The 26,737-nt window shown below is 49.5% G+C and overlaps 1 protein-coding gene across 1 annotated transcript in view; it reads right to left on the minus strand.

Annotated features, from left to right (window-relative positions):
- DYNC1H1 (dynein cytoplasmic 1 heavy chain 1) overlaps positions 1–26,737 on the minus strand; it is a 78,310-nt gene that overhangs the window by 15,736 nt on the left and 35,837 nt on the right. The window contains exons 17-48 of the mRNA XM_086708784.1: positions 22,856–23,011; positions 22,615–22,728; positions 21,832–21,942; positions 21,545–21,754; positions 21,221–21,367; positions 20,845–21,011; positions 20,572–20,745; positions 19,480–19,645; positions 19,210–19,398; positions 18,923–19,117; positions 17,771–18,053; positions 17,446–17,546; positions 16,759–16,918; positions 15,465–15,708; positions 15,107–15,290; positions 14,610–14,822; positions 13,630–13,868; positions 13,302–13,458; positions 11,365–11,592; positions 10,637–10,867; positions 10,222–10,362; positions 9,561–9,794; positions 9,264–9,470; positions 9,064–9,185; positions 8,405–8,570; positions 7,291–7,454; positions 4,312–4,441; positions 2,649–2,782; positions 2,100–2,214; positions 1,837–1,998; positions 1,541–1,755; positions 1,224–1,428 (exon numbers count right to left, since the gene is read on the minus strand). Of these exons, the coding sequence (XP_086564910.1) occupies positions 1,224–1,428; positions 1,541–1,755; positions 1,837–1,998; positions 2,100–2,214; positions 2,649–2,782; positions 4,312–4,441; positions 7,291–7,454; positions 8,405–8,570; positions 9,064–9,185; positions 9,264–9,470; positions 9,561–9,794; positions 10,222–10,362; positions 10,637–10,867; positions 11,365–11,592; positions 13,302–13,458; positions 13,630–13,868; positions 14,610–14,822; positions 15,107–15,290; positions 15,465–15,708; positions 16,759–16,918; positions 17,446–17,546; positions 17,771–18,053; positions 18,923–19,117; positions 19,210–19,398; positions 19,480–19,645; positions 20,572–20,745; positions 20,845–21,011; positions 21,221–21,367; positions 21,545–21,754; positions 21,832–21,942; positions 22,615–22,728; positions 22,856–23,011 (5,664 nt within the window). The remainder of the gene's footprint in view (positions 1–1,223; positions 1,429–1,540; positions 1,756–1,836; positions 1,999–2,099; positions 2,215–2,648; positions 2,783–4,311; positions 4,442–7,290; positions 7,455–8,404; positions 8,571–9,063; positions 9,186–9,263; positions 9,471–9,560; positions 9,795–10,221; positions 10,363–10,636; positions 10,868–11,364; positions 11,593–13,301; positions 13,459–13,629; positions 13,869–14,609; positions 14,823–15,106; positions 15,291–15,464; positions 15,709–16,758; positions 16,919–17,445; positions 17,547–17,770; positions 18,054–18,922; positions 19,118–19,209; positions 19,399–19,479; positions 19,646–20,571; positions 20,746–20,844; positions 21,012–21,220; positions 21,368–21,544; positions 21,755–21,831; positions 21,943–22,614; positions 22,729–22,855; positions 23,012–26,737) is intronic.

A 26,737-nucleotide genomic window follows, 5' to 3' on the forward strand; every position in this document is an offset into this window, starting at 1 on the left:
TTCTCTGCGATTTGCCCTCCAAACGCTAACTGCTCTGTAGGCTGCCGAGTGACCTGGGGCAGGGACCCAGCCCCGAGGAATCACCCTTGAGACGCACCGGGTGGCTTGGTGGGCCGAACATCTGACCCTCGGTCGCAGCTCAGGTCACGATCTCACGGTTTGTGAGACTGAGTCCCGCACCAGGCTCTGCACTGACAGCACGGAGCCTGCTTGGGATTCTCTTTCCCCCTCCCTCGCACACGTGTGCTCACCCTCTCTCAAACACACATGAGAAAAAAAGGAGTCACACTTGAGTTGGGGTCTCAGCTCAGCCTCCTACAAGATCTCAGGGAGCCCCGGGAACCCCTAAGCTCACTCGTCAAACCTCTGATGACCCTGGCGACCTCACACGTGTACAGCTGGGGGGCACTGTGTAATGCCGTGCCTCCTAGGCCTTCTGCTTATTTTCCATGGACGCCAAAGTAAGAGGTGGCACCAGGAAGAGGGAAGTAAGAGGTGGCACACGGCTCCGTGGGACCAGCTGCTCCGGCCCCTCCGGCCACGGCACGAGGACACGAGCCCAGCCAAGGAAGCCAGGGCAGGGCTACCTTCCAGAGGCAAGTGGAGGCAGCCTGCAGGTATGGCAGGGGGTGGCAGGGTAGTGGTCGACTGGACGCCCACAGGCTCAGAGTGGTCTTTACGAATGCGTTTCAGATGGGAGCAGGTGGGACTCTTCCATGATGAGGAGTCTAAAGCAAGGGACAGCAAACCCTGGCCAGTGGGCCAAACCTGGCCGCTGCCCGTTTATGCAGATGAAGTACTAGCGGCACACGGCCAAACCCACCCGTTTCCATGCGGGCCGTGCAGGCTCTGTGTATCAAGGCAGGGCCAAGCAGTCAAGAGACCCTCCTGGTCCATGAGGCCTCAAACATGAACTATCTGGCCTTTTACAGGAGAAGTATGCCAACCCCTGGCCTAGGATAGAGAACCAGGACCTGTGCACCTAGCGGCAACGAGAAAAGGAAAGCAGAGTAGAACGCTTTACGGAAGCAGAATCCACAGAGCAGCGAAGGTCAAGGATCTCAGAAGGTGCAGCCTGGTAAGTAGGAGGATGTGTCACCGAAAGAGTTAGCAGCGAGCAATGGTATTGTGCCTAACATGCAATACCCTAGGGTCTTGTCTTCATCGATTTACATCAGTACGATGGTTAGTTTTGCTTTTTCCAGGACCTTGAAACAACCCACCTGGTGAAGAGTCTGATGAACAAATACACAGCTGTTTACAATCGCTTCCCGATGTGACGGTGGCTGTGGTAGTTTGTCATACACAAGCGGCATGTAATCAGGCACAATGTAATTCGGCTTCTCCAGGTCCATTTTACTTGTGAATTCCTTGCCCACTTGATACAGCGCTTCAGTGGACCAGTCCCCAAACCAGTTCAACACACACCTGCAAAAGACGCCCACATCTCAAATAGTTCCCAAGAGCCAGGTCTGTCCCTTGAGAAGAAATCGGCTGTTGTAACCCAGAGTAACCCAGAGCCGAGCACGTGTCGGCCCACCTGTTGAAAAGTGCCGGGGAGGTGGCCGCGCGGTCCTTGAGCCCCTCCGAGGACGGGTTCATGGTGAAGACGACGTGGAGGTTGCGGATGACCTGGCTGGTGAACCATTTGTACAGTTCCTCGTGCGAGTCCAGCATCAGGCCCTCCTTCTGGGCCCCCTCTTTGCACTGGGTCATCAGAGTGGCGTACTCATCTCCTTCAAAGAGGCCGGGGACCTAACAGACGAGAGGGCGTTACGACTGACCGGCTCTGGGAAGCTGACACCACCACCCAACACCACGCAACGTGGCACGTACCTCCCCGTTGGCCAGAAGGGTATTCATTCGCTCCAGGAATCCAGAATCTAACACGTTGGATTCATCCATTATAAATGCTATCTTTTCGTTCTTACAGCCGGAACGCCTCAGCACCGTCCTAAGATCTTCATCGAAGTCTTCCCCGGTGTACTTTCTGTGCACCTGCGGAAGCAGTCGACAGGTTAGGTCCAATCTCATTCAGGGAGCCGTGTGCGTGAGTCGGGAAACTGTCGCTGGGAGTAAAAGGCATCGACCAGACCCACCTTAATCTGGTACACACTCAAACCATTCATCCAGGCCACAAAACGGGACAGGGTGGTTTTTCCTGCTCCACTGACACCAATCAGAAGCAAGTGGCCTTGAGGCTGGCGGAATATCCTGACAGCATCAGAAAAGATAAAAGGGTTTTAGGCTCTGTTCTCCTTTTGACACTCGGGTCCTAAACTTTCTCAGGAGTTAACCTACAACATCTCTAAGGTATTTTAACTTAAATTGGTAAGTCAACCACTTGTTGAGCGACTGCTATTTGCCAGGCCTAGTGGGGGACATGGTCCTATCCTCCAGACACCCAGGTGGCACAAGGCAGAATCTAACAAGAGGTGTCAATCATGGCAGGAACAGACTATTAGCAGGAGCTGAGTGAGTGTGCGGGAGGCAGGTAAGGGACGGAGAAGCGGGACTTAGAAGGGAGGGGGGTTGCTTAGCTGAGAAGGCAGAGGTGGAGGTGAGGGGAGGTCGGCTGGGAGGATCCCCTACCACTACGTGAACAGTGGCGTGGGTGAGCACAGAGGCTGTAACAACAAAAAGCCCACCGGTCGATCCTGAGCACGTGGTCTAACACTTCATTGAACAGGACCAGAGGAACATCAAGTTCTTCTTCATAGAAGACTTTCAGCCTAGCCTTGACGTAATCTCTCAATTCTTCCTGGTCTACTGGGATGTAATCCTAGAAAAAAAGAATTAAGACCCAATTACTAAGAGAAATCATCTTCTGTATAATACCAGTCAATTAGAATTCCAGGTACCAAAAAACCGTTAAAATATACGAAAAGGTATCACTTACAACATAGCAACAAAAATGTAAGTTAGCTGGGACTCGATATAAAACCAGGGGAAATCTTTGTAGAGAAAACTGAACGTCCCTGAAAGACCTCATGGAAGGCCTGAATAAATGAAGAAGACAGAAACCATGACCGTGCAGAGATAAGTGAACTGCTGTAAAAACGTCAGCTCCATCCAACTTGACAGAGAAAGTGAATACGATCCCAGCCACAAACAATCTCAGTGGTGGACAGTGGGGTGGTTTTAGCCCAACTTGACAAGCCAATTCTAAACTTCATTTGCAAGAGGAAAGGGCCAAGGACGGTTAGGTCAAGATCGCCCTAAAGAAGAACCAGGTGTGAAGGCCTATCCTATCAGACTTCATCATCATCTATCTATCAAGGTCATGCAGTTTTGAGCACAGGGAGTGACAAACGAGCAACAGAGCAGGACAGAGCCTCTGAAACAGACCTGTGCAGGCAGGGAACCCATAATGACAGATTCTGCCAAGTAAGGGATCATCCAACAAATAGCGCTGGGTCAGGACGTCCCAGGGGAAAACTGGAAACAGACCTGTAGCTCACTCCACACACACACACACACGGATTATGGGTTTAAATGACAGAACTCTGACAACATGTGCTTGTCAGAAGACACCATAAAGACAGCGACAGATGAGCCACTGGGAGAAGATGGTGCCTATAAATGAGAACGATTAGTATCTGGAGTCCAGAAACACAGAAAATTCTAGCAACACCAAACCTGTCTTGCTATTTCTTGCTTCTGTGCCTTTGCTTCTGTCAGGCCCTCCGCCTGGCAAGCCCTTCTTGACAAAGGTGTACAAGACTCTCTAAGAGCCAATATCAGGGTCAGCTCTACTGAGATCTCTCCAGACGGAGCTGTTTCCATCGGTCTCTCTCCCCCATTGGACTGTGCGCTCTCTACAAGATTTTCCTCATCCCTGTGCCTGAACTACCTGCTGAATGGAACGCACATTGAAACTACACTTTACTAAAAATCCTACTCTCTTTCAGAAAAAGAACAGCTCACAACTATTCTAGAAGCGTCAACTTTGTACAGTGTAACAGTATAGGAAATGTTTTTACATGGATTATTCACAATTGGCTCATTTCTGGAGTGTGAGGGAAGTGAAAGCAAAGGGGAAGACTCCTTTCGCTGCAAACACGCCGAAGCCTGGCCCCTGACGGGTGGGACTGCATGGCTCTGGCAGCAACCATCTCATGGGATAAGAAACACACGGCCGGCCCGCCAGCCCCGGGCACACTCTGGGGACAGTCTACCGTAAGTTATCAGCATCGTGCCTGGAACCAATGATTTGCTTACAGGGTACTTTGGGAAAAAGGTCTGTTTGACAAGAAGAGAATTCTAACTGAAAGGGCAGAAGGAAGTATTTCTGAAATGACAACTTGTTACCTTTGACAGCCAGTTGCTGTACAAGATGGGCCGGCTCATCGCCTTCTCTTTGTCTATGTTGGGAAAGTGCTTCAGAGCAACCATATCGATGTTCTCGTCTGTCCAGCGCCTCTCCTCGTCCTCCACGAGTCTGTCGAAGAAGAGCCATGTGTGTATCAATGCAAACAGGAGCCGTGCTGACAGAACACCCTGTTTTGTTGGGGCTGCGGGCAACTCCAAGGGCTACAATTAGCCTTTACCGGAAGTTTTCATTTTTCTCCCAATGGAAAAACCTAAGAATCTGAACTCCAGACAGCTTAAACAATCCAAAATGTTACTAAACATAAAACCCCTCAAACCTATAGCACCGTTACATTAAAAAAATTCCTCTAGGGGGCGCCTGGCTGGCTCAGTTAGAACATGCGACCCTTAATGTGGGGGTCATGAGGGTGAGTGCCATGTTGGGTGTAGAGATTACTTAAAAAACAAGTAAAAAAAAATTCCTCTAAAAGTGTTTAATCACGTCGATTTACAACATGGAAACGTGATTCTAGTTTCTACACTTGCCTAATACAAAGTTCCCAGGGTCACAGGGGAACGGGGACAGCCAACACACGTGGTGCCAGAGACCCAGGGCTTATAGAGGAAACCATGACGAAGCAGGTAAGACTGAACAAGTCCACATGGATGGGCCGGGGGTCGGGGGTGGGGTGGCGAGCACCTCCTGAGAAGCTGAATGTGTGACGCACTCAGGCTACCAGGTGCGGGTCACATAGTTAATGCAGCCAATCGGAATTTAATACAACTTTATCTCTGGCATTTTGGAAAATCTGTGAAATTATGGGTCAAATTCTTTCATTATTTAAAAAAAAATTTTTTTTAACATTTATTTATTTTTGAGACAGAGAGAGACAAAAAACACAAGCAGGAAGGGGCAGAGAGAGAGAGAGGGAGACACAGAATCTGAAACAGGCTCCAGGCTGTCAGCACAGAGCCCCCAACGCAGGGCTTGAACTCATGAGCTGTGAGATCATGACCTGAGCTGAAGTCGACACTTAACCGACTGAGCCACCCAGGCACCGCCCCCATCAAATTTCTTCATTATTAAAAAAGAGAGGGTTAGAAGTTTTTCTTGTTCTGTTTTGTTTTAAATAAAAAGAAGCTAACATGATGTTCCTTGCTCCCCTCCCCCACTTGCTTCGCTCATGCCGTGCACTGGGCTCTGGGGCGGGGCTGCTGTGTGACTCAGTGGACTCCCAGAGCCCGGTGTGAGAGCCAGAGACCTACGATGAAGCAAGTTCTGAGACTCCTCGTGAGCTCGGGTGAGGAGAGCTGCCCGGAGGCAGGACTCACTGGTCTGGAGGTGCAGCCGCTGGACACACAAGTCCGTACCCTCGGTCTGGAGGGAGCCATCTGCCCTGGGTTCTCCCAGGAGTAACATTAACTGACCAACCACATAAACCTGGGACTGCGAGCGGCCAGAGGGACTATGTCCTCTGTGAACGGCCACCTCACACTTACCCTGTGAGCAAGGGGACCTGCCCGGCCACAAGAGGCCTGACCTCCTGCACTGTTCTGAGCAGCCCGATTCACAGGCAGAACATTCCCCCAAAGAAAGGAAACTGTGGTGCTGTGTTAAATAGTAAATTAAGAATTATTAAAAAATGTTTTTAAAATGGTTTTTATTTATTTTTGAGAGACAGAGTGCAAGCAGGGGAAGGGCAGAGAGAGAGGGAGACACAGAATCCGAAGCAGGCTCCAGGCTCTGAGCTGTCAGTCAGTACAGAGCCTGATGTGGGGCCCAAACCCACGAACCATGAGATCATGACCCGAGCCAAAGTCGGATGCTTAACCTACTGAGCCAAGAATTGATTTTTAGAAGTTTAGAACTAAAGTAACACAAATTTAACTTTTCCTCACCCATCAAAAATGAGCCTGAAAAACTATGCTAAAATACACAAAATATTTAAAAAAAAAATTAACAGGGCAGAAACTAGGAAAATTAAGAATTTACTGTAAAATGAAGACTGTACTGGACTCCAAAGAATGCAAGAAGTTGACTCTGGCTTAAAAACGCCAGTAATTTTCAAGATCCCTCAAGAGGTAAAGACTCAACTTTCCACTGTGGTGTTTCCTGGGACTCAAACCACAAAACTTTTCATGGTCCACACTGATCACTACAGTCATGAGCAGCTTGTCCCAAAACTCAGAATCTACAAGGCAAGACCTGAGAAAGGAGGCCAACAGATAAAGAGACAGAGCTGCAAACCCTTTGATGTGAATAAAGTTCAAGGGTGAGGAGAGCTGGTTATGGAAACCACCTGCCAGGGAGTCGCTAGAAGGCATCTAATGGTGTTGTTTTTTTTTTTTTTAATGTTTCTTTTTGGTAGACAGAACACAAGCAGGAGAGAAGAGAGAGGGAGACACAGAATCTGAAGCAGGCTCCGGGCTCCGAGCTGTCAGCACAGAGCCCGACACAGGGCTCGAACCCACGGACTGCAAGATCATGACTTGAGCCGAAGTCGGATGCCCAACCGACTGAGCCACCCAGGGGCTCCTACTTTTTTTTTCTTTTTTTTTAAAGGAATCTCTATGCCCAGTGTGGGACTTGAACTCATGACCCCAAGATCAAGAGTTGCACGCTCTACCGACTGAGTCAGCCAGGTACCCCTAGAAAGCGTTTAAATTCGCCAGAAAACTCCAGCTTGGACAAGGTCATGGGGCACAGGCATGACAGACAGTTACCGAGCTTAATGGAAGTGCCTCACCCCCTACCTACCTACCCTTACTGGTGGTGGGCAGTCCCTGAGCCCTGACACCCATCATGCTGGGGGTGGCTGTGCTCAGACGCCAAGGCTGCCCTTGCCGCCTCTGCCGCCTTCCGCCACCAACAGAGGCTGGCTCAAACTTGGGCAGGCCAGCCTTGCACAGAGCCTAACTCGGAGGGCTATAAGCATCAGTGTAGGCGGAGCAAGGAGCTAACCGCATCCTTGGCCTTACCTGTCTTGGAAGAGACGGAGGGCTTCGTGTGCCCAAATCCGAATGAGGCCTTCCACAGGCAGGGTTTCCAGAGGCCTCAGGGCCTCAAAGATCCCTCGTACCCACCTCGTCATCTCACGGGGTGAGTAGATATAGTGGGGCTGTGTGTCCTGAGTGAATCTCTCCTGCAGGTTCAGAAAAGTGGGAGGTATGTATAAATCCCTTAAAACGCATGAAAAGTGGTTAAGAGATCAAGTGCTGTGTAACATTTTTATATTCAAAATAGACAACCTAAACCCTAGAAAATTGAAGGATGAATTAGTAGACAACGTTGGAACCACTGGACAACTATCTGGAACAAAGTTCCATCCAAGTTGCTCACTTTTATGTTAAAATTAATTATATTTAACGAAACTACAACAATGCTCTTCTGAAAAGACTTTAAAGCATGTAATTCCTAAGTTCAGGGAAAGTCTTCCTAAGCGTGATTTTAAAAGCAGGAACAAAGAAAAAAAAAAAGATTTACACTTGATGATGTTAAAAATTCTGCAGGAAAAGTTGCAGTTCCACAGAACGAAAAGCAAACTAAATACCAGGAAGGGTACTGGACACTTCTGGACACTACTGGACGTGCAGGCAATCGGGGAGGAGCGGGGCGGCTGTGCCTGGTCGGGGGTGGGGGGTGGCCAGCAGCTCTCAGTGCCCCGGGAGGCACCGGAACCGGAAGGCGTCCCAGATGCGCGAGTCCCAAGCAGGAGAACCGCTTCCTTTCACCAGGCGGTTTGAAAGCGGTAATGAGGGTGGCGGATGGAGACGATGCTGGCGGCCACGTCGGTGGTCCAGCTGCCCGGAGAGCAGTTTGACAACACATCATCATTACAAATAACCACACGCACACCCATGGTTGTGCTGTAATAACAAGTGTCCGTGTCCTTTGAGAAACTGAGGAGTACAGTACCGATTTTGTAAAAAATACTGTATGTAACGTGTGCAGACAAGGGCAACAAGAAAAAAAGGGAAACGTCTGCAGTCGTGGTACCTGGTAGAATGATTTGAGGACAGGCTCTGGGAAGTCCCGGCTCAACGAGAGCTCTAAATAAAGCTCCATCTTTTAGCAGCGCCCGACCCCGCGTACCTGAGACATGGTGTAGAACTCCACCATGGCGGCGGTGAGTGGCTCCGCGTACGTGCGCAGGGACGGGATGAGCCGCAGCATGGCCCGGTTGAAGGTGCCGTAGATCTGCGTCAGGGAGGCGGGTCCCGGGTAATCCACATACACGACCGGCACGTGGCGCAAGAATCTGCGTGAGGACGGCCGGCTCAGACTTCCCAGCTGATCAGCAGTGTGCCTGAGCGGAGAGTGCCCCGGCCCGGCCCGGGCCCAGACCCAGGGCTGCTTCCCGATCCACCCACACAGGCCTCACGTCCCCATTCGCGCAGATCACGCACAGACTGCTGGGGCCTGGGCGCCGACACTAACAGTAGGTGCAAAAAACTTTGAAAAAGAGCCAACCCCAAATGGGAAAATGATGCAGGCTGATACAGCTTCATCGTGGCCCCACAGACAGGTCTGGGGCAGTTAGCTCGTTACCACCCAGAGAGTCAGTGCTTTTATTTTTGAGTGTGTGTTCCAGTATTGCAGCACGGCACAAGGAGCCCAGTGGCCACCCTACGATAATCAGCATTTTGTTACCTTTTTACGACCAAAACCAGATTTCTGCTGTGCTACGTTTAAAACAATCTTGGAACAGGTGTGTGTGTGAGGCCAGTGCTGTCTACGGAGCTGTGTGTTACCTGTGAGAGAGGGGCTTTCTTCCAGGATCCGTGGGTGGATTACAAGCCCCGACAAACTGGATCCTCTCCAGCTTCACCCACGTTTGATCTGAGGTTCGGTAAAAGCCTCCATGCTCCACCATCTGAGGGAAAGCGGGAGGGTCAGCACATTAATGGCAAATGTGAACGAGGTCAGTGGGGACTTGTGGATGTACACAAACCTGTCTGATGAAGGATATGACCCTCTGTGTCCCGTATTTATCCATGTCTGGCAAGTTGATCTCATCACAGAATAGCACCAGCCACTTTCCAAGTTGAACCGGGGCCAAAACCACACCGTTAGGGGTACGTCTGTACTCGCAGTAGTGGTCAAAGGTCTTCAGCAGGAGCTCTGGAGTGGTAGCACTCGAGAAGTTAAGACCCACAACCTTTAGACGGAAGAGGCAAATCGACTGTTACAAGCGCCATCCCGTACGTGAGCACCGAAAGGCCTGCTGCCCACCTCCCAGCCGCTTTACCTCCATGTCGGGCAAGGCCCGGAGGGCGCTGAAGAGGGTCATGGTCTTGCCAGACCCGGGGGGCCCGCACAGGACCAGTGGCTTGTGCTCAGCCAGCCAGGTGTACAAGAGGGCTTCGTGGCGGACGGTGTCCAGAGTCGGCACGACGACGTCAGGGGCCGCCACCTTGTGCGTCTCCACTTCAATCTGAGGCACCTTGGCCTGCCATGGCGACCATTCTCCGCTGATGGACACCTGCACCCAGAGAAGGGGTGCGGGTCACTCCGGGAGCCACACACCTCACTTAGAGACTTGCTCACTTTCACACAAACCAGAACTGCTCTCCTTATACCACATAAAGCAAAAGACAGTATCCTTTGATGAAACAGAAAGATTAATGGGGCATCTGGGTGGCTCAGTCAGTTAAGTGTCCAACTCTTAGTTTCGGCTCAGGTCACGATCTCACAGGTCGCGAGGTCTGTGCCGACAGCGCACAGCCTGATTGGGATTCTCTCTCTCCCCGTCTCTACCCCTCCCCCACTCATGCATGCGCTCTCTCTCAAAACAAATAAAGAAAAAAAAAAAAAGAAATAAAGATTAAGCTCATGGTGAGGTGTCTCCAGGACGAATTACACCAACATGTCAAGGTCAAGGCAGGGAGGCCACTCCTTCATGCACTTACTTCATAATCAATAATCGGTATGTTGGGTGCAGCGGGCAACGGCACCGTTGTGATTCTTCTGATGTATTCACCCAGCTCTGCTCTCATTTTCAGCCGACTATCTCCAGACAAGGACCAGAGTATGGCATAAACCAAATATCGCTATTTAAAGAGAGAACAGGATCCATTTTTAAATAAAATTTCAACAATGAAGACATTTATGGCAACATTAACCTCAAAAAGAGTGGTTCCCAGTGTTCTTGGATCATGGACATGCTTGCACCTTTCTCGGCCCCCATGAAAGCCTGACCCTGTTCCCAGGGAAGAGAACACACCCAAGCAGGCACGTTGTTTCAGGAGGTTCACAGACACAGAGGCCATCCGTGCCCCGGCCCCTGTCGAGCCCCACTCTCCTGCAATGCAGGTGCTCGCTGACCTGAACGTAGCGCTCCAGCTGCTCGATCTGCATGGGGAAGTCGGGGTGGTTGGCGTTGTACTGGGCCACGTTGCGGCAGGCCTGGTGCAGCATGGAGAAGAGCGAGCCCAGGCAGCGGAGACGGGTCAGGTCCATGATGTGCTCCAGCTTGAAGGCGTGCTCCAGGGCCTTGGTGACCAGACCGTTGGACGTGAAGTACGGCTGCATGATTGTGGCCGCGTCCCTTTGGATCTGCAAGAAGCAGTAGATGATGTCTGTCATTTTGAAAAAACCCCGGAGATTTTCATATAGTCTAACCTAGGCCCAGAAAAGAGTCACGTGACCTGTAAAACACACACACACACACACACACACACACACACACACACACACACACACACACTTTTCTGGATAACCTTCAATGATCAATCCTTAGTCCATCACCGTAATGGAAAAAGGCAGCTGTTCGTCAATTTGCAGAGAAAAGTCAGGTAACTAAAAGAACTCTTTAAAGTTTCCTAAACGGGTCTTCACTTTGGCAGCTGATACTGCTTCGTTACGCACTGGCATACAAAAACGCTGAGGGCCCAGCTTCCATGGATGAGCAGCACCCCCCCCCCCCCCCCCCCCCCCCCGGCTTCTAGACCCTCAGGGGTGGAACACCTGACCTCACTGTGCGGGAAGCCCCCACCCCCCCGCCAGCTGCAGATCTGCGGCTGCACTTGGCAGAGCGGTGACGGCCCTCGTACCTGCAGCATTGGGGAAGCCGCCTCCTCCCCCTCATCCTCTTTGCCCTTGCGCCGGCGCTGGGCCTCGTCCTCCCCTTCGTCCAGCGGGATGCTACGCAGCCTGGCCAGGAAGTTGTTGAAGATCATGTCTGTGCTGAGAACGTCCTCACTAAACCAGACCATGCCGCAGCGGGACACCGTGGCCAGAGTGGCGTATTTCAAGTCCTGTACTTCAAACATTATTCGCACCTTGAAGAGAAAACATAGAGCAGGTTTAATTTTGTAGGTTTGATAGAAACTGGGATGTTAAAATTCTTTTACCTATACACACATCGAAAGAGCGATTAAATTAAATCTAGTTTCTCTGCACTTATTTCAAAAAGCAAAACCGTCTACGGCTGTCATCACTACAGCACCTACCAAAGGCCCTCCACAAGGACCTGGGTAGGAAGTGTGTGTGGTGGGGAGAAGAGCAGGTGAGCCCACAGGACCAGCCCTTGGTGGACACAAGACACAGCTCCGCTGGAGGGGGCATCAGCTGGGGATGTGCGCTAGCCTTACCCTGGGCCGGGCATGGCGACACGCTCCCTGCCTGGACCCACCGACCCTCACGCCCATCCCTGGAGCCAGGGGCAGTGTCCCTGTTCCACAGATGGGGCTGGGTACCTCCCCCAGGTCCCACTGCTGGTAAGTGGAGCTGATATTCAAAGCCGATGGTCTGATTCCAGAGCCCTAACCTCAGTGCCGACACGCCTCACAGGAGAGCAGTCTCGTTCCAATAGTCAGGATCTACTGCCTAACGAGTTGTAACAGAGAGACCTGACGTGTCAAGACACAGGCGGAGCTAAGCGCACATTTCCAGACTGGCACTAGGCATCACTGGCTTGGCTTCTCAAGTGACGACAACCACTATTGCTGGCTCACAGGTTCATGATCACCAGGTGCTCCTGTGAAGCGACCGCCCCCTTTTTCTCACGCCCACCGCCGGTCCCTCGGCGAGTCCCGTCAGCATGAACTTTAAATGACACCACAACTCAGCAGCTCCCGTGCCGCCAGCTGGCCCGGCCTGCCCCACCTCGCAGCCTCTAGGTGGTCCCCTTGCTCCCACACGTCCTCTTCAACTACTCTCCACCCGACAGTCAGGGATGTGATCCAGACTCCCAGGGCTCCCGACTCACCCAACGGGCAAGTGCCAGTCTTTACACTGCCCTGGGCCCAACCTGATCTGGCCCCTTTCCTCTCTGGTCCAGCCGCCTTTTCTCCCCTCGCTCCTCATACCCCAGTCAAACCCCCCGCTATCTGGAGGCCCACGGGACCGGCTCCCTCACATGCCAAGCACTTCTAGGCGATGCCTCCACGTCACCATCCCTGACCACGTACCCTCCGGCTCTCGCCAGCACCAACCACTGCCTTCCAGCTCATCTTCTCCTGAGCACTCGACACTGTTTACCTTGAGGGTCTGTTTTCCACATCAGACTGTACGCCCCGGGACAGCAAGGGCTTTTGTCTGTTTTTTTTCCTGCAGGACCTTCAGTAGGATGCAAACCCATGCCAGGCCCACCCACGTTTCCTGATCTATCCAGTGATGTGTCCAGGACCTGGACCAAATGCTCGTTTCCAAGGGATAGCCTGGAAAGCTTCCATGTCTAAATTACTCGTTTTACCACTTCCCGGATGTTTGAGAACTTCACAAATCCTACTGACAACCCCGTAACGCTGGGTTTGGAGCATTAACTGGGAATCACGGAGCATGGTTAACATTCAGCAACAGTACAAAGTTCTTTTAAGTTCTATAGAAGTATTTCCCACTGGCCACGGGAATGGAAAAATCTAGCACAAGGAGACTCAGTCAACTTTGAAAACTATTTACACAACCGACCACTACACTGTGGAACCTGGAACCTGCCCTCTAGAGCACACAGGATATTTGGTCTGATACACCACAAAAGGCCACTTACATTGGGCGGAAGGCTGAGACGCTCGCCATTTGGCAGAGTCAGAAGCTTGTTGTCATCCAGCACCGAGTTCAAGTTCTCCACCCACTCGGGGTCCACGTCGCCATCGAAGACAATCCACTGGCGCTTTTGTAGCTCGCCCCTCACGTTGTCTATGATCCTGGTTTGGAAGGATTTTGAAACAGCTTTTTCAGATTAGAAACGCTCACTCTGCAACGGTCTCCGCAGTGGCATTTTCATTCATTCAGTCTTTGGTTGGAAAAGTAACACCCGCTGTTAACAGAAGGACAGAGCACCCAGGTCCCACTTGCTGGAATCAAGGTTAACTCACTTTCTCAGGACGTGTGTGAACAGCCCATCCGTCCATTCCCTGGTGTTGGGGTCCAGGGTTCCATAAAGGTGGTCTTTGCTGATGGCTTTGGGGTCGATGATGTGGGCCACGCCCTCCACGCCCTCGAGCCTCTCCAAAGCCTTCAGGAGAACACGCCAAGCCATGCTCTTCCCACTTCCCGAGGGGCCCACCATCATCAGGCCGTGGTTGATCTGGGTGATCTGGTAGAGCTGGAGGACCTGCAGAGCCAAAGACATCACATCCTGACCACTCCAGAGAAAGAACGAGAAGGTTCTTCAGCCCTTCTTCGTGGCAGCAAACAGGAGACATGTGCTAAAGGCAAGCAAGTGCTGCACTCGAGTTTTTAAAGCAGACATTACGTGGGCCGCACCTACAAAAAACATTTCAAGACAAGTTTTAACTAAACTGTGGGGAGTTCTTTGTTAAGCCGGGAAGGCTGGGAGCCAGTGGAAGAGGGGGTGACTACCAACCTGCCTCAGAAGAGGCACGTAAGATCCCTTCTAGAGAGGGCAGAGACCCAACAGATGAGCCATCTGTGTGACCCAGCACAGCATCGCTCGCACTCAGCAGGCAGCTTGTGTGATAATATACTTTTTAATCTCCCACAAGAACGAAACGGAGAATGCCACTAAGGACTATAAACCATGTGCCAATTAGCAGATTTATGTTCTTAATCTACGATGTTGGGAAGTCTTGTAAGTAGAACTTTTATTGGTGTGAATACTTTCTGTTATGATCGCACATTCAGTCAGCATTTCCAGAGAACGAACCACACTACGTAAGTGAGGTTTTCAGCTAAGTTGTTACGTCTACGTCAAAATTAAGAAAAAAGCCCCAAGTCAAATCTTCATAAACCAGGGGATGTGCCTCCCTGGCCCTCGTGGTCAGGGCTCTATTAAGTGTGGCTTCTCCTAGTGGCTGCGGCTGCTGTGGCTGCATAGTGTGTGGGGGCCAGTTACCTTCTCGACCCACATTCCACCGACTTCTTCTCCGTCTCCGTACGTCAGGTACATTTCCTGGCACACCTTCTTCAGCTCTTCTCGAAGCGCGGTCATTTCGCCCCGGTGGTACTGGACTCCGGGGAACACGTCTGACAGGAGGCTGAAGAGCAGTGGGATGTCTTCTGCCACCAGCTTGGGCACCATCGTCTCGCAGACGCTCTGTATCAGAATCTAACGGCGACAAAAGGACCGAGCCCTGAGTGGCGGGGAGCCTGGCTCGCACGGCCACTGCCGTATCCCCAGAAGGTACAGAAGATGTGGCTGTCGGTGACAGAGCGACTCAGCACGCTCCCGTGGTCCTTACTCAGTTCACCGCACCAATATCAGTGTCTTCCACTCGCCCATCCCAGCACATGTGAATCACAACAGAACTCTCAGGCCACGGCTGGGAGGTTGAAAGGGTGAACTTGAATACTAGTGTTTACGGTGTGAGTGATTCAAACACGTGTACAAACCTCCTGTTCAGGTAGATTTTCTGCAATTTCTCCTTCATCAACTGCTTCCCCTCGCTCTTCTTTCTCCCTCTTAATCTTCTGAATTCTCTCCCTCTTCACGTTTCCCGCACTAACCAGCACACTCTTCAAAGCTCGAAGACCAAAGTCATAGTGGCTCTGAGAGGAGAGCTGCTCGTCACATAGTCTGCAAGGGAAGAGGTCTACCTTGGAACAGTCCACTCTCAATAGCCACATAAGCAAACATCGAGAATCAGACATGCACACTTGGGAAGACGTGCCACGATTGCAGAAATGACCCTTCAAGGGCACGTCTTGCACACACTACTGACACGGCAATGGGTAAGTCTGGGGTACTCACTTGAAGAACGGGACGATTTTGTTGGCGAGGACCTCAGCAGTGCGGAAGCCCTGTGAGTACAGCATGACCTGGGCGATGAGCTGCCGGTCGGGCTTGGTCATGGCCAAGCTCCGGAAGAGCTTCTTCAGATTGTCGGGAAGGTTGGACCTGCCTGCGTAGCCGGGGTTCATGGTGATGAAGATGGCCATGTCTGGACTCACCTTCACCTGTTTGTTGAGCAGCTCACAAGTAATGGGGGCAGAGGCTGAAAATCAGAGAACAGGGTTGAGACTTGTGATGTTCGAGAGCAACACTAAAATCTCCCTAAAATCCCAGACAAAGCACCTGTTTCCCCGTTGGCCTCTAAAGCCCAAAGGCCGGGACCGCAGGGGAGCCCCTCTCTGGCCCTCCTACCAGCACGTCGGCCACCTTCATACACCTCACCTACACGAGAGCTCTGGGAACGTGGGACACGTCACCAGGGACGGGGAGCGCATATTCTGTCGTGCATTACTGTGTGTTACAAGATCAACGCAGGGATAGAAATGCGGCGCAATGGTAGGTGCAGATATAAAAATGTATCCGTGCCACACAGCTGACTGGCTCTGATCACGAAGACTGCCCTTTCAGGGGACTGACCAAAGCCACCACCACCCACAGCTGAACTTTATTCCTTGGAGAGAACACTGAGCACACAGGTACTGCTTTCTCAGACACTCCTTTTCCACTGAGGAGGCCTACAGGGCCTTTGGGAAGACAAGTTCCTATTATCGCGGAACAAAAGTGACCCCGCAAATTAACTGCATGTGCCCTGTCCGCCACAGGTGTCATCGCTTCCTCCAGCACGCACCCTGCCTCCGCCAGGCATGCCCGGCTTCGTGTGGCCCGAGGCAGGGGAAGCAGTCCTCAAGCCTCTCAGAAGGTCATCCTATGGTGACAGAGGGCGTGTTCCTAAAGCTCCCTGTGACATCACTCTGCCAACAGGCGGCAGCAAGGCTGGCTCTGTGGGTGTGCAGGGGGAGCAGGGAGAGCCCTCACCGGCCCAACACTCAGTGCGGGCGGACAGCGAGGGACGGAGCACAGGGACTCTCGCTCACCGGGGGAAGGACAGCTAGGGCTTTGGGCCGCTCTGGTCCGGAGAATGCAAACTGCTCGTGCAGTGTTATCCCGGGCCCCGCCGCCCTGCCTGCAATAGTGAGTCCTGGGAGCGAAGTGAAACTCTCACTCGTTTCTAATCACAGAGGTGTGACCCAGCCCCCGTGGACTCTCCTTCCACAGCCGCTAAGTAACGTGCAGAGGAAAAGGGAAGTCTCACTCTTATCGCAGTTGGGGTTGGAGTGCTCGCGCAGCGCTTCCTGAATGCACTGCACCTGCTGCGACACGGCTGACAGCATCCGCTCCTCCAGGCGGTTGAACTCGTCAAAGCAGCCCCACGCACCCACCTGGCAGAGCCCCACAAAGATCCGTCCCATCGCCTGAAACCGAACAAAGATAGGAGCTCAAACCACCTGCTTTGGGCGGGCTCCACGGCCCTGATCCGGTGGGACCTTGGGCTACCACCGCCCCCCCGGGTGGCTGTGAGCGTGACATCAGGTTCCCACGGGAGGTGCGGGGCCTGCACACAGAAGTGCTTCACTAACAATGGCGATTGTCTGTGTACAGACGTAGGGCATCACACCTTTTCTCCTCCTGTGCCGATTCCAAAGATAGAGCTGTTTTTATTCTGCCCCTTTTTGTTGATTAAAAAAATCTTTTCCTTCATAGTTACTTATTCCCACACATAGGCACTAAACGTCTCTTCCAGAAACAATGCAGCTCAAGTCAACACCAAAGCAGGTATGTCGGACACCCCACTCAAACCCACACCATCCCTGGGACTCAGAAGGCCAGACGGGCTGTGCCAAGCCGTGAGGCCAGGAGCCCTGAGAGGGGTCCAGGCGTGGTACTCCCCAGCTGACCTCTCAGGCCGTTAGATTTTAGGTGGACTCAGAAATCTTCTCACCTGGAAATCAAAGGTTTCATCGCAGTTGAAGACCAAAACAAAGCGTCCAAGCTGATGGCCAAGAGCTTTGACGGACTCTGTCTTCCCAGTCCCGGCCGGCCCTATTGTTTGAAGAAGAGTGACTGAGTACTTGAGTCCACAGGGACATATCGTTAGCCTTACCCAGCTTGTTTACAAAATCAAAGGACGTGTAACAACTGCAGACAAATCTGAGGTTCTAGAACGTATGAGCTACGTAATTAAGAAATACATTTAAAATCGTTGATTTAATCTTTACAAATTGCATTTACTCTCTCCATCTGTCCAGGTCTGTGGAGTAACTTACCGAAAGGGGACCCCCCCAGCCTGGCCTCCAAGGCTTGTGTCATGGTCAAATAGCAGCGGTCGGTGAGGGGGGTCTGGACCAGCTTGTCTTGAACACCCAGGTACTCAAAGCCATAGTTAAATTTGGCATTTGCCATTTGGATTGACAACTGCTGTAGCACATCGGTTTGCTTAGGGTCGAAGTAAAAGCGCATCTGGCTGAGCCATTCGAAAGATTTGGCATTGTCAATCTTGCTTTTGATCAAGGAGCGTGTAACGTCCCTCTGGTGAACCAACTCTGTAATCTGAACACAGAGTCACTTATTAAGACTTTGTCATAGGGGCGCCTGGGTGGCGCAGTCGGTTAAGCGGCCGACTTCAGCCAGGTCACGATCTCGCGGTCCGTGAGTTCAAGCCCTGCGTCAGGCTCTGGGCTGATGGCTCGGAGCCTGGAGCCTGTTTCCGATTCTGTGTCTCCCTCTCTCAATGCCCCTCCCCCGTTCATGCTCTGTCTCTCTCTGTCCCAAAAATAAATAAAAACGTTGAAAAAAAATTAAAAAAAAAAAAAAAAGACTTTGTCATAAACTGGAGTAGTGCAAGGACACTGCATTTCCTGGGCACATGATCATTTAGCAGACTTTTGAGATTCAAGATCCAGTTGCAATAGCTTTCAGTGAATATTCCAAATCCAAATTCCCTTCCAAAAACAGCACTGTCATTCCCACAATGAAATTACACAGAATCAAGAGCTGCAGCAAAACCAAACCACCAACAAACAAAAACACCCAACGTCAAGCGAAGACCTAACTAGCATGAAATGTGTCAGGAGAACAGCTGTCTCTGTCCCCAATCTGTCCCCTGCAGGCTGGGCGCAACACCGGTGCAGGCACACCCGGGCGCCTCTCTGGGAAGGGGCTGACAAGCAAAGGCAAAAATCCTGGTCAAGTCTCCCCGCCTCCCCTTCCCCAGGATGTGTACACATAACTCCCCTGCTCCCCCAAGGCTACCTTTCAACAGAACAGAGCGATACCCACACCAGAGAGCTCACGAATGCACCACCTCCTTCTCTCTCTACCACCAGTAAGAGTGCTCCCAGGCGTGATCTCCGCTGACTGCCTGCACTGAAGCCAGGGCCTACCCGGTGAGGAGTGAGTCAGGCAGGCGCGGGACTAACCAAGTGCTCCAGCTTCCGCCTCCGCAGCGGTGGCTGCTCCATGAGGACCGAGTCGGCCAACACGTTGAGGGTGACCTCCACGTTGCTCAGCACGGAGTGCAAGGGTGCCGCGTCACCGCTTCCGCCGATGCTGCTCAGAGCCGTCTCCACGTTTTCAGACCAGGCTATCTGGGCTGACAAAACCACAAGCTGGGCCTGGAAGACAGGAGACACGAGACCCAAAGGATCGTTTTGGAGACCAGCCGGTGCATCCGCCTCTCCGCTGGCCCACTTCTACTACACGTTACCTGGTACTTATCAATCCAAGTGATGTAGGTATTTGGGTCAATCGAAGTTGCTTTACCAAAAATCTCAACTTCTGTAACAGACTCAGCCAGAAGTTTAGCCAGTGTGACTCTCATCTCCTTTTCTACCAGCGTGAGCCACTCGTTGATTTTGGGATGTTCAGTAATCGACACAGGAGTTTTAAACATAACCTAAAATACGTATGATACAAGAATTAAGATGTACAAAGGCAGGAGAGAAGCATTCTAAGTTACAATCATAAACTTCACTACCTCCTCTCCTTCACGGGAGGAAATGCCCAAGACGACAGAGTTATCCTCGTTTAGGATGATGCTCGAAACGCCAGCAAACATTTTCTTGAAATGTTTCTGTAACTTAGCTACATTCTTACTGTTTCCAATGATTTCAAGCAAATCTTCATCACCCACAAAATAGAACCTAAAATTAAAATAGCATTCAAGTTGTAAAATGTCACATACACATAAATAAGGTGAATCAAAGTGGAACTTCAAATTGCAGGAAGGGAAACTAGACTTGGATGCTGATGGACAATCTCCAATCTAAACTAGGTCACATCTGAGTTTCCTCCAGCCCTCAGCAAAGGACACACGTTTGTTGAACAAGCTACTGAAGAGGGATTCCATGCACTTCATGCCATTCATCTTACTTCATGAACGTATTTTTTTAAAGCCTGTTCAAGGGGCACCTAGGTAGCTTGAGTATCTGCTCTTGATTTTGGCTCAGATCATGATCTCACCATTCGTAATACTGAGCCCTCCATCGGGCTCCGGGCTGACAGCAAGGAACCTGCTTGGGATTCTGTTTCCTTTCCTTGCTCTCTCTCTCTCTCTCTCTCTCTCAAAACAAACAAAATAAATAAAAGCCTGTTCAATTTACAGTAAGCAAACTATTCAGAAAGGAAGAAATGCCGTTTGGAAACCAATCAGAGCTAAACTTTTAAGACATGCAAGCTGCCTAGAAGGGTGGATAATAGTTTCAATGAAGCCTAATAAACACAAGACAGGAAGTGAGGAATTATTTAACATTATAATTAGGAATCCGTTGTGTCCGAGCCCCGCGTGGGGCTCTGTGCTGGCAGCTCAGAGCCTGGCGCCTGCTTCAGATTCTGTGTCTCCATCTCTCTCTCTGCTCCTCCCCCCGCCCTTTCACTCTCACACACACATGCTCTAAAATAAACATTTTTTTAAAAAAAGGAATAAATGCGCGGAAAGGGAGTAACATTCATTTTGTTACTAGTAACAAAACTTCTGATGTCAAAGTGACTAACACACAGACCCACAGGGGAGAGGGGAGGCTCCTGAACTTGGACTCGACTTCAGCGCAAGTCAAAGCAATCATCTTACCTGGGGAAAGAGGATCGCTCTCTTTCCAGGTATTCTCCCAATGCTTTCTGGATCTTTCCTAGCAGGTCTGCCAGTCTCTCCAGAGACCTCTGTACCCCCTGGATATTCAGAACATCCATTACAAGGGGAGACTTGGATACCTTTTTCATCAGAGCCAAAAACTCCGTGCTGATACTACGAATCAAATCAAAAGTGTCGTTAGCCTTTACATGAAGAAGGGTCACCAGTCACACCTACCCCTCAGCTGCTTTGCACCCAGGCTGGAGGCCATACCTCTGGAACCGCTGGGTCTCCACCGGCAGCAGGTGCTTGATATCCGCGCTGCCCGTGAAGATGCCTTCCAGGTACACCCACCGCCTCTGCACATCAATCCACACGTCAAAGAGAGCCATGATCCGATTCAGCTTATCTTCCCAGCTCAGGGCATCCTCTTCGAAAACCTAGTAGGCAGATGGGAAGCAGAGCCCAGCCGCTAAGCGATTCACTCACAGATAGGCCAAAACTTAGTAAAAAAAAACTGCAGGTTATGTCAAGTTATTTGACTCACGCTTTAAAAAACAGGCTTCTGGTAACTGCCAGTCAAAAGTATTACAGAGAAAGTGCAGGGGAAAGCCTGATCAGAGAGGGAAAGCCTGCCCAACAAGGGTACCTTGTAGTACGGAGAGAGCTTCATGGCGGAGACACTGTTGATGTGCTCTTTGACCTTGTTGAAGAGGTCATCCCAACCTCGGATCAAGCGACACTTGTTCTGGTAGTTAACCAAGTCTAACTCGTAAGTATTCCATACTTCTCTTATCTGAATTAAAACCAAAAAGGGGCACCTTATTAGTATGTGGGTGTTTGCCAGGTATACAAGCAACTAAGTGCTATGGGGACAAAAGGACCGCAGATGAAGCTCTTGTTTTTACACAGCTCAAACTGACCTCACAGCCTGAAATGTGACATAAATGGGGCTATCGGTCTATTTACTCACCTGCTTCAAAAATTCTTCCAAAGCCATCTCCCCTTGTGCCACAAGCAGCACATCCTTGACAATAGCTTCATTTTTCTGCAAGTCAACATCCCAGATTTGGCCAAGGGTTAGCTCAGAAACAACCCAGTTGACATGAAGTCTTTTCATCAGCTGCTTCCAATGGCGATCTTTGAGGGCTTCGGACTTCAGTTCAATCACCAGCATGTTTATCTGCGGAGAGAGTAAGCAAGGTTACCGTGCAGCTGTGTTCCTAACAGACACCCACGACCCCAGCACCGAACCACTACCTTTAGGTAGCCTTTCAGAAGCCTCTGGACAAACTCATAGGATGCGTACTGCCGTAATCGGGCAGGGAAGTTTTTCAACTGGTTCAGGAGGCCATCTAAATTTTGTCGAAGCTGTCAAGAGGAACACAAAATGATATTTAGTTTGCCAACATTTCTTTAAATGGTGAAATATCTTAAAAAATGGGGCGCCTGGGTGGCGCAGTCGGTTAAGCATCCGACTTCAGCCAGGTCACGATCTCGCGGTCCGTGAGTTCGAGCCCTGCGTCAGGCTCTGGGCTGATGGCTCGGAGCCTGGAGCCTGTTTCCGATTCTGTGTCTCCCTCTCTCTCTGCCCCTCCCCCGTTCATGCTCTGTCTCTCTCTGTCCCAAAAATAAATAAAAACGTTGAAAAAAAAAATTAAAAAAAAAAATGTTTTCTGGGGGTGCCTGGGTGGCTCAAGAAATGAAGTGTGACTCTGACTGTGGCTCAGGTCATGATCTCACAGTTCATGACTTCGAGCCCCGCATCGGGTGGAGCTGACAGGGTAGAGCCTGCTTGGAATTCTTCCTCCTTCTCTCTCTGTCCCTCCCCTGCTCATTCTTTGTATCTTTCTCAAAAATAAAAACAAAACTTAAAAAAAAAAAATGGTTTCCAAACAAATTTTACATCAGTCCAGATAAATCCTAAATGACCATCATGTGACATTCTGAGGATGCACAATACAGTTCCCTGCCTGCGAAGCTCCTGAGTGGTCTATGACCGTCAGCATATGAGGACACACACCACATCTCCTTTAGGTGTACCTTTCGAGGCTGGACGGAAACCCACGGCTGCTCCTTCATCTGATCAATCTGCTCCCAGACCTTGGAAAGTTCCGACCAAACGCCTTTGAGGTCCTGCAGTTCTTCTAAGGCCACCTGAAATCACGACAGTAGAACAGTGAGACCATGGATGCAGAAACCACCGCGGCTCTGGCAGAGCCCCTGACGCGGCCCTGGTCAAGGGCAGACTCAGGACGAGGAGCCCCACCCCCGCGGTCCGCACCTGGACGCGCTCTTCACTGCCGCTGAGCAGCCCTGTGTCGGTCAACTCCAGCGCCTCCTTGGCCTTCGCACACTTCTCCCGGTCGTCCTTCAGCCTGCCGAACTTTCCTTCGTATATGGTAAGAGCCTGAAGCGCCTCCTCTGGGCGGAGATTGCCCTGAAAGCAGTCAAAGTGCACAATTGCAGGGTGAGGTCCCAGGACAGGTGCGTGCTTTGGCTCTGAAATGGTGGAAAGCACCTGCTGGGAGTCTGGAAATCTGTGATTCCCTGAACATGTCCACACATGTAAATCTTCAGCAAGATGTACACTTACAGTTCATGTACATCACTGAGTGTTAACTTCTACTTCCACGTTTGACGTCAATAAAGGTATGAAGGAGAAAGGTGGAGCACTTCTCCGTTTAGTCACTGTCTTACTGAGTGCCTTGGGAGACGGGAAGAGAGGAGTCAGGACAGACTGGGGCCTGGAGCAGGACGCTCCCGACCCGAGGGGACGTGGCTCTCGGGAGGCTGCTGGCCACGCACTCCCGAGGCACACAGCTGTTACATCAGTTCCGTAGACAAGAATGAGAACTCAAGTAGTCCTCAGGGAAACGGCCTCCAGTTGACCATTAAAGTACTATTGGCTTACTCTTAATTTTAATAACTTGAGAATGACTATATAAAATATCATCGAAAATTTAAACTAGAACACATTACTAGCAAAAAACGGCAAGAAAACATATTCAAATTTTGGTGATCAGAATCTCGCCTGTTGATCAATACTCACTCCCCTGCCGAAGCTAGCATTCTGCCTGAGCTACAGTGCCAGGATTAGTGACAGAGAAGATCTCCTTAAAACAGGAGCCCTTCCAGGCCCTGGACAGTGTATGACTTTAGTATTGTAGTGCTCACAGGTGCAGAGCACAAAACAAGCTTTTAAAACTCATAAGGGACAGAAAACTAGCCAAAATGACAAAACGGAAGAATTCTCCTCAAAAGAAATTCCAGAAAGAAGTGACAGCTAAAGAATTGGTCAAAACAGATAGAAGCAACATAACTGAACAAGAATTTAGAATAACTGGCATAAAATTAATTGCTGGGCTTGAAAAAAACATAAAAGACAGAGAATCTACTGCTGCAGAGATCAAGGGACTAAAAAATAGTCATGATGAATTAAAAAATGCTATAAATGAGGTGCAAAATAAAATGGAGGTGGTCACACTGTGGACTGAAGAGACAGAGAAGAGAATAGGTGAATTAGAAGATAAAATTATGGGAAAAGAGGAAGCTGAGAAAAAGATAAAAAAAATCCAGGATCATGAGGGGAGAATGAGAGAACTAAGTGATTCAATCAAACGGAACAATATCCGTATCATAGGAATTCCAGAAGGAGAGAGAGAAAGGTGCTCAAGATGTACTTAAACAAATCATAGCAGAGAACTTCCCCAATCTGGAGAATGGAAACAGGCATTGAAATCCAAGAGGCACAGAGAACTCCCTTCAGATCTAACTTATCGAACTTCTGCACGACATATAGTGAAACTGGCAAAATACAAGGATAAAGAGAGAATTCTGAAAGCAGCTAGGGATAAACGGGACTTAACACACAAAGATAGACACATAAGGGTAGTAGCAGACCTATCTACTGAAACTTGGCAGGCCAGACAGGAATGGCACGAAATCTTCAATGTGATGAACAGGAAAAATATGCAGCCAAGAATACTTTATCCACCAAGTCGGTCATTCAGGATAGAAGGAAAGATAAAGGTCTTCCCAAACAAACAAAAACTGAAGGAATTCATCACCACTAAACCAGGCCCACAAGAGATCCTAAGAGGGACTCTGTGAGTGAAATGTTGCAAGGACCACAAAGTACCAGAGACATCACTACAAGCATGAAACCTACAGATAACATGACGACTCTAAACCCATATCTTTCAATAACAACACTGAATGTAAATGCACTAAATGCTCCAATCAAAAGACATAGGGTATCAGAATGGATAAAAAAAACAAGACCCATCTATTTGCTGTCTACAAGAGACTCATTTTAGACCTGAGGACACCTTCAGATTGAAAGTGAGGGGATGGAGAACTATCTATCATGCTACTGGAAGTCAAAAGAAAGCAACAAACTAGACTTTCAATTAAAGGCTGTAACAAGAGATGAAGAAGGGCATTATATAATAATTACACAGTCTATCCATCAGGAAGAGCTAATAATTGTAAATGTCTATGCGCCGAATATGGGAGCCCCCAAATATATAAAACAATCACAAACATAAGCAACCTTATTGATAAGAACGTGGTAATTGAAGGAGACTTTAATACTCCACTTACAACAATGGACACATCATCTAGACAGAGAACCAGTAAAGAAACAATGGCCCTGAACGATACATTGGACCAGATGGACTTGACAGATATATTTAGAACTCTACATCCCAAAGCAGCAGAATATACTTTCTTCTCCTGTGCACATGGAACATTCTCCAAGATAGATCACACACTGGGTCATAAAACAGCCCTCAAAAATATAAAAGAATTGAGATTGTACCATGCACACTTTCAGATCACAATGCTATGAAACTTGAAAGCAACCACAGGAAAAAGTCTGGAAAACCTCTGAAAGCATGGAGGTAAAAGAACATCCTACTCAAGAATGAATGGGTCAACCAGGCAATTAGAGAAAAAATTAAAAAAATATATGGAAACAAATGAAAATGAAAATACAACAATCCAAATGCTTTGGGATGCAGCGAAGGCAGTCCTGAGAGGAAAATACATTGCAATCCAAGCCTATCTCAAGAAACAAGAAAAATCCCAAATACAAAATCTAACAGCACACCTAAAGGAATCAGAAGCAGAACACCAAAGACACCCCAAACCCAGCAGAAGGAAAAATAATAAAGAGCAGAGCAGAAATGAATAACATAGAATCCAAAAACAGTAGAATAGATCGATGAAACCAAGAGTTGGTTTTTTGAAAAAATAAAATTGATAAACCTCTAGCCAGGCTTCTCAAAAAGGGAGATGACTCAAATAGATAAAATCACGAATGAAAATGGATTTATCACAACCAATCCCTCAGAAATACAAGCAATTATCAGGGAATACTATGAAAAATTATACACCAACAAACTGGACAACCTGGAAGAAATGGACAAATTCCCAAACACCCATACACTACCAAAACTCAAACGGGAAGAAATAGAAAATTTGAACAGACCCATAACTAGGGAAGACATCCAATCAGTTATCAAAAATCTCCCAACAAGTAAGACTCCAGGACCAGCAGGCTTCCCTGGGGAATTCTACCAGACATTTAAAGCAGAGATAATACCTATCCTTCTCAAGCTGTTCCAAAAAACAGAAAGGGAAGGAAAACTTCCAGACTCATTCTATGAAGCCAGATTTACTTTGATTCCGAAACCAGACAGAGACCCAGCAGAAAAAGAGAACTACAGGCCAATATCCCTGATGAATATGGATGCAAAAATTCTCAACAAGATACTAGCAAATTGAATTCAACAGCATATAAAAAGAATTATTCACCATGATCAAGTGAGACTCATTCCTGGACTGCAGGGCTGGTTCAATATTTGCAAATCAATCAACGTGATACATCACGTTAATGAAAGAAAAGAACCATATGATCCTGTCAATAGATTCAGAAAAAGCATTTGACAAAATACAGCATCCTTTCTTGATAAAAACCCTCAAGAAAGGAGGGATAGAAGGAACATACTTAAACATCATAAAAGCCACCTAAGAAAAGCCCACAGCTAATATCATCTTTAATGGGGAAAAACAGAACTTTCCCTCTGAAATCAGGAACACGACAGGGATGTCCACTCTCACCACTGTTGTTCAACATAGTGTTGGAAGCCCTAGCATCAGC

Source organism: Puma concolor, chromosome B3 (genome assembly GCF_028749965.1).
Source record: "Puma concolor isolate L17-30 chromosome B3, mPumCon1.1.hap2, whole genome shotgun sequence".
NCBI classification, from domain to species: Eukaryota; Metazoa; Chordata; class Mammalia; order Carnivora; family Felidae; genus Puma; species Puma concolor.